A 17441-nucleotide genomic window follows, 5' to 3' on the forward strand; every position below is an offset into this window, starting at 1 on the left:
CTTTGATGTGTACAGCACAATTATTTTTAACACCTCATAAGAAAAGGTGACAGTCAGTTAGTACTGCTCCTGGCTAAAGATGAATCATTGTATCAGCTTTCATGAAAACTACCTGAATTTCTATTTGTTATGTATCTGCAACACAGTGTTGAATACAAATATGTAATAAAAAGGATTTGGAACAACAGCCTGCCTCCCCCCCACCTCCTCATTTTCTCACAAAGGATATAAGCTGTTATTCTTAGGAACTTGGTTACAGTAAAAACTGTAAGCATACAATACAAATTTTACAATATCTGTATTGCTCTTTGGTGACACCCCAAGAACTATCCAGCTCTCATATCCAAAACTCAGCTGTGAACAAATCTACAAACCCACACTGCCGAGCACAGGCCTGCAGACACACTGCATCGCCCAGACCGTCGTTCACCTGCAGGAAAGAGCGTTAGAGACAGAGGCGCTTTGGGCCTGGACTCTTCCATCTCGGAGGACTGGATGTCCCTGGCAGAGCTGGGCTCACACCGGTGAACGAGGCAGTACTTACATAGTCTTCGTAGGGCTCGTGTGCGGGCGGCGGCGGCGCTCTGTAGCCCGGCACGGACGGGGCGCCCCTGGCTCGAGGGGTGGGCACGCCGCGGGCCACCGGCGGCACGGGCAGCGCTCCGCGTGTCACCGGCGCTCCTCGGGGCGCTTGGGCACCTCGTCCAGGCAGCGGCGGGGGAATGGCTCCCCCACGGCCCCTGCGGGGAGCAGAAAGGAACCATCACTCTGGCCCCATTTTAAAGGCTCTCACGTTTTTACTACTGTTCAAAGCATCATGTAACTCTGGGGGTTTGGCAGCTACAATGTCAAGCACTTTTAGGCAACACCTCAGGCAGAACTCATATTACGGAAAGGCATCACTTTTAAACTACCCGGTGCCTTTTGCACCTGATCCTCTTGTTGCTTGTACAAATTAGATTCTGAATCAATGTAATTCACAGGGTTGTAGAATTACTCCAAAGCAGTTCTAGAAGATGAAGAAAATGAGGAACCTCTTCTGTTGCTCTCAAACTATTTTACAAGAGCAGTCATCACTCTCATTTTCATGCTTATTGGTGGGTGAGAGAAATGGATTGGCAGAAGATATTGCAGGACAACAGAAACTTGCAAGGCAAAGTAGAGGAAGAATATAAAAGGAGAGGAATAATTTTTCTTCCTGTCTAACTTAGTTCAGCACAAAGGATTGGTAGTGTGGGATTCCACCTTCCTCCACTGCATAGAGAGAATAGAGCATATGGACAAGCATGGAAAGTGGTTTAGCATCCTCCAGGCTATTCATGCTATATATGCTGTATTTGCTGTACAAATTAGTAAATCAGAAGAAGCTGTTACTGTTTAGAAAGACTTGTATCTATACCACCTGATGAAATAGAAGGGGGATAAAGCAGTCTGTGAGTTTTGTGTCAGAGCTATATGCTCCTGGGCGTGGTGTCTTTTCGTAAGACTCTGAATGACAGGTATAACAAAGCTGCATGACACCCAGATCCACAGTTGAATGGAACTCAGGTCTCCTGTAGCAGTAGGAACTGTGGCTTGTTCCCTGCTGAGGCAGTCAAACCCATTAGCTTGTGATGTTTGTTACTTTACTACAAGTTTCAGTAGCTGATTTTGGACTTGCAGAATCGGTGAATGGTTTGTGTTGGAAGGGATCTTCAGAGTACTTTTCAGTCAAAACCCCGTGCCTCAGCCAGGGACATCTTTCACTAGATCGAATTGTTAAAGATATGCCCAACTTGACCTTGAACACTTCCAGTGATGGGGCACTCAAACTTTTACCAGCGTTTCTTCCCTATTTCCAACCTCTTTTCATTTAAGACTGGCAAAAAGTCTCTCTCCTATTAGCCCTGTTAAGATATGGAATGGCTGCAGTGAGGTATCCCTGGGGCCCTCTCTTCTCCAGGCTGAACAACCCAGCTCTCTCAGCCTGACTTCATAAGGAGAGGTGCTCCAGACCTCCGACCATTTTTTGGCCTTCCTCTGGACTTGCTTCAACAGGTTTTTTTTTAAATTCTCCTGGGATTTTTGACTGGAAATTAGGGAAGACATGCAAGATCATAGGATCTGTGCAACTGATTCAATCATTTCAGCATTTTGCAGGAATTAGAGGCCAGAAATCCACCAGTTATGCTTTGAACCCAATTTAAAAGCTGCTAGTTTGCTGTAGTCACATTCTGAACAACATTATTAAGTCATGCTGTTCAGAGATCTTGGATGTAAGGAAGACTGAGCCCAGATACTCTTTGAGTAGAAGATGGTCATGAATGCCAAAAAATTCTGTGTAAGGGCATCATACTATCAATTAAAAAGCTCATGTAGGAAAAACTGATGGTAAATGTGATAGACACCCTCAGGGGAAAAACCCTCAGAGGTCATAGGAAAGATCAGCTCATTCAATTATTGAACAACTCCTTTGTCAGCACAACATAAGGCACCCCCATACCCTACCTCCTCCAAAATAAGAGTCCATTTTTAAGGCTTATCTTGAAATGACCTCTATGGAGAGAAGACTGGAAGCAGCTAGGTAACTTAGATACTTGAGGCAATGAAGTTCTTAAGAGTTCACAGGGAAAAACAAATTTTACATTGGCCTTAATAATAAGCAGAGATATATGTTATTCGGATATGAAAAAATACTCAGGGCACATTCACACCCCAATGTTTTTAGATTATGCCAATCAAATTAACTTTAAACTGATAACCTTATATATATATAGGTATATTTGTATATACACATAGTACAGCTGTAATATGTATAAAAAGTAATTATTTGTCAAACAAAGTTCCACCTAGACTATGAAGCCTTTTCTGACTACACTATTATTTTGACCAAACATTTTATGCAACTGGCCATACTGCCTTAGTACTAGCATAACAGTATTCTTAGAAATATCCTTTTCCTGTCTTCATAATCTGCTATCATTTCTGGTCACTCACTGTGCCATGTGACCTATAGATCAGAAAATCTGGAACAATATAGACCACACCAGTTATCAGAAGATAAATATTTTGGTTTACGGACCAGGATATGTATGTAACTGTATTTTTTTTTTTAATTATGGTGTTTTTTTACTATTGCTTACATTTTGTAAAGCTCCTAACATAATAGCTCAGGTTACCACACCTTGAAGGAGCTGCAGGTGGCACACGGATCCCTCTTCCTCGAATGCCCCGTCCACGTGATGAATCCTCAGAACCGTTCAAATACGAAAGCTCTCTCAGCTGCTCCTGGCGAATTTCATCATTATAATCCTGAAATGCAAAAGGTGAAGCTTTCTGAAACTGTATTTTGGCTGAGCTGGCAAACTACCCAAACCAGAAATTCTGTGGATGGCATTTTGGTGAATTGTTCTGCGTTATCACTGGTATGCTGAAAAATTGAACAAGTGGGAGTGGACAGCTGCCTATAATATATGGACAGAAAACTGTAGATGTGTGGTGAGGGTGGTCATAAAGAGTATGAACATGCAAAAAAACCCAGAAAAGCCATAGAAGGCATAAACACAGATAAATGTATCTATATGCAAAATGCAGATGGACTTTCACATACAAAAGATACTAATTTCAAGCAACCTGTAATTAGACCAAAAAAAAGCATTTTATAAATTTTTTTTGGCAAACTTCCCTGGCTACTTTTATACACTTAAAATACAAATTCTACCTTGTTTTGAATATTAACATGACTGGATGATTTAATTCAATACCAATTAACATTATAGAATGTAGAATTCACTTATTTTGTATATCCTGAAACAGTCAAGTAAGAAAACTGTTTACTATTAAAAAATTATTCAATTAAAACAAACAGGCCCATTTTACATCAACAGGGTATCGACTTTAGCACTGCAATTTCTTTTGGTTCAGTTAACAGAACACCAGATGAACTTCCTTTTCTCACTGATACAAAATAGAATCGCAGACTCATAAAATGATGTGGGTTGGAAGGGACCTTAAAGATCTAATTCCAAGCCTCCTGACATGGACACTGTGTTGACTTCCTCTTCACTGGAATGCATGATTGGGCAAGGTGATCCTTGAGTATTAACTATGTCAACCGGGCCCCTCTTCCTTCCAGGGCTCTATCCTACTGCACTCTACTGAGCAGATCCCTGGAGAGAGCAAAGTCTGCTGTCCTCAAGTCCAGGCCAGACCTTGCTGTGCACTCTCCTCCCTGCCCTAAGGCTCTTGAACTCCATCATTTCATGGTCATTGCAGCCCAGGCTAGCCTTGAGCTTCACCTTCCCCACCAGCCTCTCCCTGCTGCTGAGAACAAAGCCCAGCACAGAGCATCTCCCCGATGGCTTCTCTAGGACCTGGAGAAGGAAGTTATCCTCAATTCCAGGAATGCACTTGCCCTGCTGTGCTGTCCCTCCAACAGATCTTGTGGACATTGAAGTACCCCATGAGGACCAGTACTTGTGAACTTGAAGCTGTTCTTTTCTGTCTGTTGAGTGTCTCATCCACTATAATACATAATAATGGACACACTTACTTTATGTTTGTCCAAATTCCTCTGTCAGAAATTCCTTTTTATTTTTAAGCTTCCTTCCATTTTATCCAGCTGATCACTGTACTGAAAGTCTGCTGCAGCAACCAGCTCACTGGCAGCAAAGCTGTGTGATAGCTAATTATTGTTTCAAAACAGAAAGTTTATTGAATTTCAGCTCTTCTGTCCTTCCACCATTCCACAAGCAATTGCCATTGACTGTCAGGCAAGGACCTGAAAATGCATTACAAGTGACACCTCTTTCAGCCAAGCTGAAGACCAAGCAAATGTTGAGCTCGAACTGAGGCCATGCTTGTTTCTTCTCCCACCTAAGGAGGTCCAGCAAATCTTGTTTAAAGATATGATCCTGATCCTGCTGTTTTCTAAGAGAGTAGGCCTGGTCACAATTTCCTTTCTAAATTCTAGAGTGTGTAGCTGGAGAAAAATCTATTACTGAAATTCAGAAAAGAACCCTATTTATACAATATAGCGTGTGATATTTGCAGCACAATCATAATTAAATAAATTCATCTAATTTATTAGGCAAATCCCTAATTTGATAATAAAACAGATAATGGCTTTCATTTCATACCATCTCCAGATCTTTTTGAACATTTTTCTATCCTTCTAACACTAATAGTTATAAACCAAAGACATCTTCTAAATCAATGTGCTCTGTAAAATACAGAGGGAAAAACAGAATCAGTGAGATCACATTTACAGCAATTGTTGGAACAGGTACCATCTACTGTGTCCTCTTAATATCATCTGTTATTCATACTGGCTTTACAAGGATTAGGACTTCAAACTTGCTGACTGAGTTTACCCTCCAGATTCCACACTGGTACTGAGACCAAACTACATTAATAATGTAGGTACATTTTGTAAGAGGAAAATGTGGGAGGGAAAAAAAAAAAAAAAAAAAAGGACCTGCAAGGGACAGAAAATAGAATGTCTGTGTTGCTGCTTTAACCCCTCTCTTTTGGAATATTGCTGTATAAATGAATTCTACTAGAAATTGCCTCAAAGAAACTATTACTCCCTCTGGTAAAAATATAATTTAAAATCTAAGTATCAACAAAACAGAAAACACAAGTCACATTTATAATATACAAAAAGATCTGCAAAACTTCACCGTTCTACTATGCAATGCCCTTAGTTTTTGTGTGCAGGTTATTTGTTGCACTTTCAGTTAAGAAACAGCATATTTTGAAATGACAAGGTAAAGACAGCAAAGTACTCTCAAAGGAAGAGGCTGGGACAAGTCTCTTGAAAGAGCATGATTTTATTAAAAATATAACTCTATATAGATAATTTATCTTACAGGCTCCTTAAAAAGCATAAGGATCATAATTTCGAAACATGAAACCTGAAATTTTCAACATAAATTCTCATTTTTTCCTCTTCCCTTAAACAGAAACATAACACTGAATTAATCTTTCATAGCTGCTACAAGTATAGCTAGAGTCAGGGTATCTATCCTGATGAATATTTAACTACATCTGAGTTCAGAGCCCAGCACATGAGCAAAATTATGCTGCTGATGTTTCATATATATCTAGTCCCAAGAAAGAGTACATCATGTTTCAAGGCATACCTATACTGAACGAAGTACAAGGAAGTAGCTACACACTACAGCAGTATATTCTATTTCAGGAAAAAAACCCCAAAACAACCTCCTTTTTATGGTAAAATAAGCTCATGAAAAATGTCCTGTACTTCACAGCTTTTCTTATAGCTTTCTATTAGTCTTATACCTATTCTTACAGCTGATAATCTGCATTGACCTATATATTTTGCTCTTGATTATATCCCTGAAGACATCACTACTATAAACAGCTTTTTCATTTGCTGCTGATAAGGAGGCTGCAATTGACTTTTATCATGGTGGTCAGTGTTTACTAACTCTGAGCTAACCACCCATGTCCATGACTATTCACCTAAACACAAATCTTGACTTTAGAAATGTGAAGGATTTTCAACATCAGAAAAATCATAGCATCTGAGGCTACCATAAATTGCCATGTTTATGTAAATGCCTAAAAAAACAAATTGCATGTTTAGAGAAAACATTCAGTAGTCCAGAAAACATCAACATGTTTATCCCAAATTACTGCAATTACGTTTATTAATGAAGGTTTGGAGTGATTAATTAGGTTGGTTGCCTTGAATGTTGTAGGAATAAAGGAAACCCATGTGCAGGCTTTCCACAGGAAATCAGAGCCTGGCTGGTGGCAGCTCACCCACAGGCCCTTCTGGAAGCACTGACAGGAGATGCAGCAAAGAGGGCAAAGCACATAAACTGCCAGAGAACTCAGTAAACCATTCTGGTAATAAAAAAAGCAAAGCATGATGCAAGTTGCAAAACCTTAACAAGAACATGTAGTGACAAGGGAAGAGAGTTAATAAAGAAATCAAAGGGTAAGGCACAGAAAGACCAAAAGGATTTGGGGAATATGTATCTATCATTAGCTTAACAAAGGCTCATAGAAGTCAAGGATAAATCAATCCTTAAAGGACTGTGATCTCCTGTCCTGATGTACTCTGCCCATTTCAGTTCTATTATAATTCTATTAATAAATATCATTACTCTTATCTGTGAAAGCTGAATTTCATTCTTACCAGATAGTTAGGGGAAGAGTAATTTAGGTTACATTCAAACTACCTTAAAAATGCAGAGTTATACATGTCAAATCTAAAATGATAATCACAATATTTCCCACTGACAATTTTGAAGCATGAATAAGGCACTCTTTCAATCCCATGCATGTAACATCCTCTGAAGCTTTGTGCTGCCAGCACAGAGCACCACATTCCCAGACATATGTTTGCCCATCCTGCCACACTCTCTTCCTGTGCTCAGGGAGCAGAAAGGGAACAGGAGATGGATCTGGACTCCTGCAACATTTCTGCATCCTGCCCAGCTCCTTGCATCAGCAAAAGAATTCCAGGGCTCTATGTATTTGCACAGATTCACTGAAGCTAGACAATCTCCCCTAAATTCCGCTGGTGCTGCCTTGGGGCTATTTTCAGGCAGCTTAAATTCCAATTAGGCTAAAATTTCCATTGAGTACATGCTTCAGAAAACTCACAGTCAGAAAATGGGACACAGAAGACACAGTGAATTTTAGGTGCAGCTAGGTGATGAGAATATAGCCTTTTTGTTTTGTTTGGTTCTAGACACATTCTAATTTTGGATACTAAAAGAGACATTGTCCATATGCTCCCTTCTGTATATGGGGAAGCACTAAAAAGCACTGTGAAAATAACTGGTGATAAGGAGTTCCTGGAGTCCCTGCTTCTTTGTGTTCTCTGTGTCCTTACAATGGTAAACTGTGCTATACTTCAGCTTCAGGGCATAGTGAGAGCCACTTATCTGGACTCATGGGGTCAGGATCTGCAGTTCAGTACACTGAAGAGGCCAAGAACCCTGGAATTTCCACTTTTTAGTTGAGTGCTTTAATATCAGGCTGTTACAAAAAAGAATAGTACTAGCTGCTCAGTACTTGAAGTACTTGACAAACTAAATCCTGAATTGAAAGAGATATTTGGCATTTCCTGTTACTTATTTACATTTTAAAACCCTGCTCCAAGACTCCAGTGCACTCAAATATAAACATATTGAACTTCTTTCTGCGCATATCAATAGCATTTATCAGCGTCAGGTTAGGAAACTTAGAACAATTGTGCCAGGTAGATTGGATAGCCCTCTCCATTACCTAAAATTTGGGTGAGACAGTGCCTGAGGTAGGCATGTAAATTAATTGCTGCACCTGGGTCAGGGCAACCCCTGGTATTGATCCAGGCTGGGGGAATGAGCAGACCCAGAGCAGCCATGAATGGGAAGGACCTGGGGGTGCTGGTGGATGAGAGGCTGGCCTGGCAATGTCAGCTTGCAGCCCAGAAAGCCAAATGTGCCCTGGGCTGCACCCAAAGGAGAGTGCTTAGCAGGGTGAGGAGGGGATTCTGCCCCTCTGCTCTACTCTGGTGAGAGTAGAGCAGTTCTGCATCCAGTCCCCAGCAGAGGAAGGATGTGGACCTGTTGGAATGAGTCCAGGGGAGGGACACCAAGATGATCAGAGGGCTGGAGCACCTCTGCTATGAGGACAGGCCGAGAGCTGCAATTGTTCAGCCTGGTAAAAGGAAGGCTTTGGAGTGATCTAATTGTGTCATTCCAGCACCTGAGGGAAGCATATGAGAAAGACGGAGAGACTTAAAAGGGCACAAAGTCACAGGACTGCTTTCACACTGAAAGAGTAGCTTTAGCTTAGATATTAGGAAAAATTCTTTACTGTGATGGTGGTGAGGCAATGGGACAGGTGGCCCAGAGATGCTATGGATCACCCATCCCTGGCAGTGTTCAAGGCCAAGTTGGATGGGGTTCTGAACAATCTGGCCCAGTAGGAGGTGGTTGGAACTAGGCGATCTTTAAGGTCCCTTCCAATCCAAGCCATTCTATGATTCTATGAACTCCATCCTTAAGTTTCATGCTTTGTCTTTAATTTGAAGTCTATTGCAAAATATGAGATTCATCTGTAGCTGAGCCCATGCCCAACCAAGCAATCCCTACAAAGTTCATAAGAACTGTGGAAACTGGCTCTAGCCTACCCTCCCTGTGTGTGTGTGATGGGTATGGCATATGTTCTCAACAGTACATGGAAGAGCTCAAACCCCACGGCTGGTTTGATGTTCCCAGATAACACCCACACTCTCTGAACCCATGTTTAATGTATATGCATGGTTTCCTGGTTACCTACAGTCAAAGCCATCTGTTAGGATGGCTCTTTGCCCATTCACAGATTGCTCTGGTTATCACACCAGAGCATTGGTGCCAGGTAATGATGGGTTTAGATGGACAGCCTGCAGTGCACCCCAAGTAACAAAGCTGCTGCCAAAATGACTCCAGCACCGCGTTAGCAACACACACCTCTTTGCATTTGCCCATATACATTGGCACTCAAGTAAGGCCATTTTGTATGCATGCAGTTCTCTGGCAGACTCCAATAAATATACAAAAATATAAATATAATCCACTGAGTCCAAGGAAGAAATTACTTTCTCTAAGCAATCAGCATCTTAGCCAGATCTACAGCCATAAATGTTATGCACTTTCACTTGCCCCATATGCAAAACGGTGCTGCCTTTACCTGCTTACAGCCAGTCTGAAAAATAAACCATAATTGTGTGAATCACCCTTAGAGATTGAAACACATAAAACAGACCATACATTTCTTTCAGTTGCAGTTTGAATGTGTTGCAGCCAATATGAGTTTCAGCTTCTAAATGCCTATGGGCAGAAAGCAAGCAGACATAAGCTAGAGCCACGTACACTTGCCTTTGAGGTTAGTTGACAGCTGGGGGATTTGTCAGCTTGCCACAGAGAGCACTCACCCAAGCGTGGATGTCATTTTTCTCTTTGAGCATGCACAATTAAATCTGCCTGGCATCATCAGCATGGGGCATCGCTCTCTACAAGCAGTGTGGAAGGGAGGGGGGGTGTTTGCTCCTCAGCATCTGAAGAGAAGCTGCCAATCCCAGGGTGGAAATTGTACATAGGCAAAGTGCTAAGAAACTTTGACCCAGATATTTTAGTCTTTGACAGAACAGAGCAAAATAAGTCTCAGCTAATTGCATAACCGATTTAAATTTTGTTTTTCATACTAAAGAGACCTTTCAACAGAAGATTATTACAGTTTACATGGAAATAACTGCTAACCACACAAAATAATCACACTGAAGATGGGAACATGGCTTTTGAAAAACTTGCAGAAGCCTGTATTAAATTTCAGCCATTTACTCCAATTTGTTCCACCCCTCTTGCTCACAGTCCCCACACAAATGGATACTGTGGTCTGTAATTCATTCAAATGACAGCTACGCTGCCACAGAAGTCAGTTAGCTGACAGCTCCCTATCCTTGAATTTAATTCCAAGTGAGTTCTGGCTGCCAGAGACTTGTGCTTATTTACAGCTGTCACTTGGAAGAGACTTATAAGGGAATTGGTAATAAGAGCAGAGGGAATATAGCAGGCTACAGGAAGGGTGGTGCAGCCACCTAATCTTAAAGAAATTGGTATGGATTCCCACTGGATGTTTACACTGGCTTCTTGGAAGGAAGGGATGTGATATGGCTGCTCTTCCTCCAGGAAAACCCAGTTGCTCCAAAGGAGGCAGGGAGAGGAGTAGGACTGCCACTGCTCTCCAGCTGTTTGCTGAAGCTCTGCTACTAATGAGATCATTACCTGCTCTTAAGGCTGGATTAACTGTCTGCTATAGTGTACATTGAAGCCAACACCAGTAACAAGCTATGCACAGTACACATGCAACATTTTTATTCCAGCTATGCCAGGTGAGACCCAGATTGCCTCCTGCTGACCGATTTGTAAGAGGTTTGCAGCTCCCTAGTCAAAGAGAACAGGGATGGCAAGAGCAGCCAGTAAAATTCAGATGTGCTTACTCTTGTTTAGACTGTCTGTCTTGTCCAGCCTGGCTACAGCCACTCTCCCTCAGCCCCATGGGCACAGTAAACAAACACGCTGCTTGACCTAAAGAGACTAGAAAGGGTGACCGAGAAAGACAGGTCTGGGCAAGAAAGTATCTTACTACAGGTCTGTGGAGTGCCCTTTCTTTTACAGCTTCTGGATCATTTCAGAGCTTTAAAAAATCCCATTAGGTGATAATCTGTACAGGTTGATAGTATATAATACATTGAAACTGAACTTGATACATGACAAGGAACTAGTTTTTAAATCAATTTTAGGGTTTTCTTTACTTATTCCAATACAGGATTATGATACTGTGAGCTGTCCTTATAGTAAGGACTGTCTTGGCAAGTACTAAGTTTATTTTACAGATGCAGAGCAGAAATTTCTTAATAATTCTGATAGCATATAGTGAAATCTATTAATAACCATAAATCAGGAGATAAAGAATATCTTAAATTACACTTACCACAGAGCCAGCTGTAACATCCTGGGAGCAGAATCTGGCAGAAGGGTCATTATAGTCAGCACTGTCTTTACAGAGGAGCTGTGGGAATGGTAGCATGGCCTGTGTGTTTGGTCCTCTATTTTTCTAGGAAACTGACTGCTCCAGACCAGCCTAGGTGCTGCTGGGTTCTAGATTCTGCTGCATGCAGGGCCCTTTAGGAGCCCTGAATATCTCTCTGATAATCCAATTTAGCCATAGTCTGTGTTTATGAAATTTTTTTGTAGGCTTAAAATAAAGAAGACCTCCCAGGACTGGAGCAGCACTGTCTCCACTCCTGATGGCACTGCACCAGAACCATCACTGCCTACCACAGCTGCTTGGCAGAGAACAAACTGGTGGCAAAGCTGGGCTGACAGCAAAAGAAAGGATGGTGGCAGAAACTCCTTCTGGGAACCTCAGGCTGCCACGAGGGCTTGGCTTTGGAAGGCAGAAGCAGCGCCTCAGCATTTGCCTAGCCAACGCCTAGCCAGAGGTTGAGACAGAAAACATAGTATCACTAACCCAAACTAAACAGCATAGTACATCCCATCCAGTGCCAAGACTTTTTTGCATAGTAAGGGAGAAGAAAAAAAAAAGATACATGCTGGGAAGATGGTCTGTAATAGCATCATAAAAATACAAGAGCAATTTTCACCGCTGGAATCAAAGATATTTTCAATCTGCTTGGTTTGAACTGCTATAACCTAAATTAGTTTCATTGCTGGTAGATTTATGGATAGCCAGCATAATGGTACAGAGGACAATCACAGGAGAATGAGCAGGTATGCAAGGAGTCCCCCTCTCCATACTAAATTCAATAAGCATGAGGAAAAGACAGTTAAAGAATGCTGCTACTGAATCCCATGGTCACTGCCTGAAACCAAAAATATTAAAATAATATACATTTAGCTTTCTGAAGTTTATGCCTAACTTCATGTGAGAAAGACTGGAAATATATAAATAAATAAAAAATAGTGGAAGAAAAAGAAACATCAAACAAGAAAAGCTGAAATTATGACAGTGGAAAACCAAAGCAAATGGCAAGCTCTGAAAACTAGCAATGAATACATAGGTTTAAAATAGCTGATTTAACAATCCCATTAGAAAGGTATAGATCAGTTTTAAGCTTGTTTTTTTTCAGAATGAGATTTGAGACAAAAAGAAAAATTATTAAGGAAATAACAAGGAGTAACAAGAGGCAGAAAATAATTTACAAAGGAAAGATAAGACCACGTGCCAAGTACAGATATACTCATTCCCAAGTGTCTCTCTGCTCTCCATAAAGTACGTGGTATATGAAATATTAAGATTGAAATATATAAAACTGAGTAAGTAATTAATGCAGCCAGATCTAGGTGAAAGTACTTTTAGAGCTTCAAGCTAAACAATTTAATATATTGCACGATAATAATGTAATCATTTCTCTAATAAAGTTGAATATATTTTATTTTGCTATTGCATAAACCCTTTAAATATGTTTATGCACCAGGATATTTATGTCTCCCTTTTTACTCTGTAGCATGTGTAGAATAAGGTTTTGAGGTATTTTAATAGAATTATCACCTTTTTTTTCTTTTTTTTTTTTCTGTTAACAGAATATCATCTAATTCCTGCTTCTTACTGGGTCGCAAAAAGTCTTTTTGCTTCTTACATTTCTTCACGGCTGCTGTGTCTACCCTATCCCTCCCCAGGTGGCTGCACAAGAAGACCAGCTTCAGATCAAATACAAACTCTACAGGTTCAAGGGGAAAAATGAACTAAGTTCCCCAGCTGAAGGAACCACTCACTGAAAACATCTGAACGCAAACAACTGAAGATCAAGCCCAACTATTAATCCAAGTGGCAGTAAAGCAGAAGAAGGGATGTAGGCTGTCATGTGGAATGCTGCCAGAAAACTTACAGGCAAAAAAATCTATTTATAAACAGCATTAAGAAGCAGAAAAACAGCTTTTAAAGAGCAGCATTTATAGCAAGACATTCCACTCAGTATATGAGGGGCTGTATTTCATCCCAGCTTTTGCATTCACTCCATTGTTGCCCCGAATGTGATCTATTCCTGCATCAGGTAACCCTAATGATATTCACTGGGCACAGAAGCAAACTGTACTCTCAAGAGGAAAACCACAGGCATATTGAGAGATGTAAATGCCATAAAAAGAAGTCAGACAACTATCATATTTTCTACATACTAGTTTCATCAGCACATAACTTATTCAACTCCATTTCTGACTCTCCAGTCCATTGGTATATTTTCTTAAAAATGGTTTATTTTTCTTGAAACATAACATGATGGAATTTATTCTAAACTTTCAAAGAGTTTCATGGTGATAATCTTAGCATTGAAAATTACACTCCAACTTCCTGATATGTGAAGATATTAATTGTAATAATAAAAAAAATTGTATTCAATATTTTCTGTCATTTCCAAGAAATGTGATCAGTAATTATACATGGTACTGAGAGGGAAAAGAGGGGAAGAAGGTAAAATGGGCTTGGAAAAGACGCTTTCAGTTGCTTTCTATTACACATTATTAAACTATTATAGACATGTTGAAGGATTTTGAAAGTGACCCTACCTAGCGCCTTCTTACTGCTCTCCAAACAATTTTGCACTTACAAACATTTTAACATTTTCTTAATAATACTTATTTTTAAAAATATTTCTAATACTTATATCATATATGCATATATTTACAATATTTAAATAATGGCATATAAGAACATATATGATTGTCCTTGCTTATTATGAATAGGCATCACTGAAATGTATCAGAATATCTAAGTCTCTTTGAAGCTACTAATCTGGACCCTTATCAAAGAGAAGCCTTAATAAATTTAGTTCTGTGCTATGAGTCAGAAATCTACAAAAAGAGAATTATTAAGTTACTTTCTTTTTATTCACAGAGATGAATTTTTTTCTTTTTCTCATAGCAGAAAATGCACAGATGATGACTGGGTGAAAGGAAAGGAATCCTCACAGAACTTTTTCTAAGGCAGATGTTAATCACTCTTTTATATTAGAACTGTGTTTTTCAGTCTTTCCTAAATAGCTAAAAGTAAGAAGTTTCTGTAATTGTTCATTAAATCTGTGTGAAAGCAAGTACAGGTATTTAAAATGCAGCATATATTGATGACTGGTCATTAAGTCAACACTATTAATTAGTAATATGGCTAACATTATCCTGGCCACAAATTTGCTTTCCTAAAGTCCCTCTCTTCATTGGGATAGTAAAAATACGGTTGAGTAATTAGAAAATGAAACCTAAGGTCTCACCTCTTCTTTTTTTACCTTCAAATACAAGGGCAGATTGAGGAGATGTTATATGAGCAAGCACAACTCCAATGCCCTGAAGAACTTTGCTGAGCTCAGTGCCACCTTAAAGGGACTCACCAATTCCATCTGGAAAGCGAATGCCAGCAGCTGTTAACAAGTGCCACATAGGCTGAATTTTCCAAGCAGATTTCCCATTCAGCACAAAAGTGGAATGTTTGTTCAGAGCCCACATGTGAGTGCCACTGACTCCACCTGTGTTCAGGGCTTCAGGAGAGATCCCCCACCCATACCAAGCCCACCAACACAGCCAAACCAGGCACCCAGAACCCTGCTGCCTGCTGAGCTCCAGCCTTACCCGATTTCACTGCAGAATCACAACTGGGGTTTGAAATCAACCCTATATTCTTGACTATGAAAAAGGACACCACTGATTTCAGTGCTCTTCTGTGACTAAAAGTGGCAGCAGGTGACATGTTATTCCAAATATAACACATTTGTAGCTCCACAGGGACAAATTGTGGGGATACAGGGGTTTTAATCATACAGCTAAAAATGTAACTTCATTTATTTTTTATCTAAAAATAATGGATAGTCCTAATAAGCCTCGGCTGTGATGTGAATACAAAAAAAAATTTTACCTGAATGATGATTCCTTACCAGTCTTCTACACTGCTAGAAAGTCTGTGGTGAGCTATCTTAACATCAAAATATATGTAAATATCTGTCACCTTACTTTGCAGGTTTTCCAACCAAAAAATTACATAGACTTACAGTGGAATTATGTGGAACTGAAAACAAGTGATTGTGAACCCATTAGTTCCAAATTATTATTTAACCATAATTAATCCAGTTCTACATTATTGATTTTAGAACCATGGTGGAAATCTGTGCTAGACCTTCCTTCTGGTTTTCCATTCAATTCAAGAAAAATGTTCTAAATTTAAATAAATGTTTCATGTTTAGGACAACTAAATACCTTGTCTTACAATATAATAATTCACTTAATCATAGAAAATATGAGTGGACATTAAAGAAATAACAATAACTGCATCACTTGTTTTTTTGAAGGAAAGAGTGCTATAAATGGAATGAACTGAGACTAATTTTTTTTTGTAATTCAAATGATCAATTATTTTAACCGAAATGTATTTAATTAAAACCAAATTATATTTAATGTAAAGTACTTGCCATGTGTTTCAATGATTAATCTGGATAGGCACTGGATATCAATGTCTCATTCAGCATTTATATTCAGTATAGCAAGCCAAGGCAAATGCATATGACTTCAAGGTGCTGAGTATTCTCAGTTTCCAGTGGCTACAAGTAATCCTACTTAGCAGCAAAGGTAGATTATTTTATTGAACTTAAGCTTTTCAGACCTGGGGTTTATGAGATTAAAGCCTCCAATCCAGCTCTCTGCTGGGCAGGTCTCAATAACCCAGAGTTATTTACACTCATTACACTTGGGCTAAGTGGTTTGGGTAAAAACCTCATGATTTTCCTGGATACCTTAAAGCTTCTATAAATAACTTGGGTTGAAAATTTATATCTTAACCTGAAATGTTGACATCCAGGCATTCCTGCTTTCATGCCAGAGCCTCACTAAGGCATGCTGAGAATTTACAGACCTGATATTGCTGTTAAAAACCCAGAGATTTTTCATCGCTCAACTTGGTGATTTCAGGAAAATCACTGGGAAATTTTAACTGCTGTCAAGTCTGTCCCTCTAGGTCTGAACATTTAAGCACAAACCTAGATAGAAAGAAATTAAAGACACACCATAGAAATCAATGCAGTATGTTTCCAAACTCTGCCAGGTGCTCTGCATAAACCAGGAGAACTTCACATTTCTCCAGGTTTTGTTTTATTGGTAAAACAATCTTACCTTCCCCTCTCTAGAGCCACTTCCCAGCACCAACTTAAAATATCCAGAACAAGGCAAAAGGCTGTCTGTGCTACAGAGTGCAATGCAGTGCACCATCAACTCAGTTTCATACAGTCAACACAGTAATGTAGAAATGTTGCCTTTTGCTTTTATCTTTTTTTAAACCAAGACATCTGATAAGAGCTCAGGGGCAGGTGGAATACTCAAGTATGACTAATTAGAGTACATATTCTGTATCCCATTGTGTCTCCTGGCATCATGTAATTTCTGAATTTTCTATTTCCCCAAACATCATTTACAGTTAGTAGAATCGTAATTTTGTTTCCTGGAAAAAAATCACTTGTTCCTTTCTAATTAACTCCTACTAACACTTCTTTTTCTTCTCATCAGGGACACAAGTTTGAAGATTTGGAAAAGAGAATTTCCCCCACAGGACCAAGAAAACCCCCATAACCCCATTAAGGCATCAGATAATCAAGCATTGATGAGTATTTTAAAGTAGAAAATAATTTTTAGAAAAATGTGAGCTAGTGAACTTGTATTTTTGAGGGTCTGGGAGTGGGCCCAGGCATTGTGATCAGCCCAAAGTTCAGCAGGAGGCAAGTCACTAGTGCTGTGCTCCAGGGGTGTGTGCTGGGTCCAGCACTGCTCAGCTCAGTTCATCAGTGGATGACAGAACAGAGCATTCCCCAGCAAGTTCACAGGTGACACAGAACGGGGAACAGTGGCTGATACACCAGAGGGTTGTGCCACCGTTCAGGGAGACCCTGCTATGCTGGGAAATGGGCA

At 39.9% G+C, this 17441-nt stretch overlaps 1 protein-coding gene across 1 annotated transcript in view; it reads right to left on the reverse strand.

Moving 5' to 3' along the window:
* The window catches only part of KHDRBS2 (KH RNA binding domain containing, signal transduction associated 2), a gene marked incomplete at its 5' end in the record, with an annotated part of 311700 nt that overhangs the window by 97116 nt on the left and 197143 nt on the right, over positions 1 to 17441 (reverse strand). The window contains 2 exons of the mRNA XM_084202170.1: positions 545 to 740; positions 3164 to 3291. Of these exons, the coding sequence (XP_084058296.1) occupies positions 545 to 740; positions 3164 to 3291 (324 nt within the window). The remainder of the gene's footprint in view (positions 1 to 544; positions 741 to 3163; positions 3292 to 17441) is intronic.

The sequence above is a fragment of the Fringilla coelebs genome (genome assembly GCF_963513975.1).
Source record: "Fringilla coelebs genome assembly, chromosome: 3".
In the NCBI taxonomy this organism is placed as follows: Eukaryota; Metazoa; Chordata; class Aves; order Passeriformes; family Fringillidae; genus Fringilla; species Fringilla coelebs.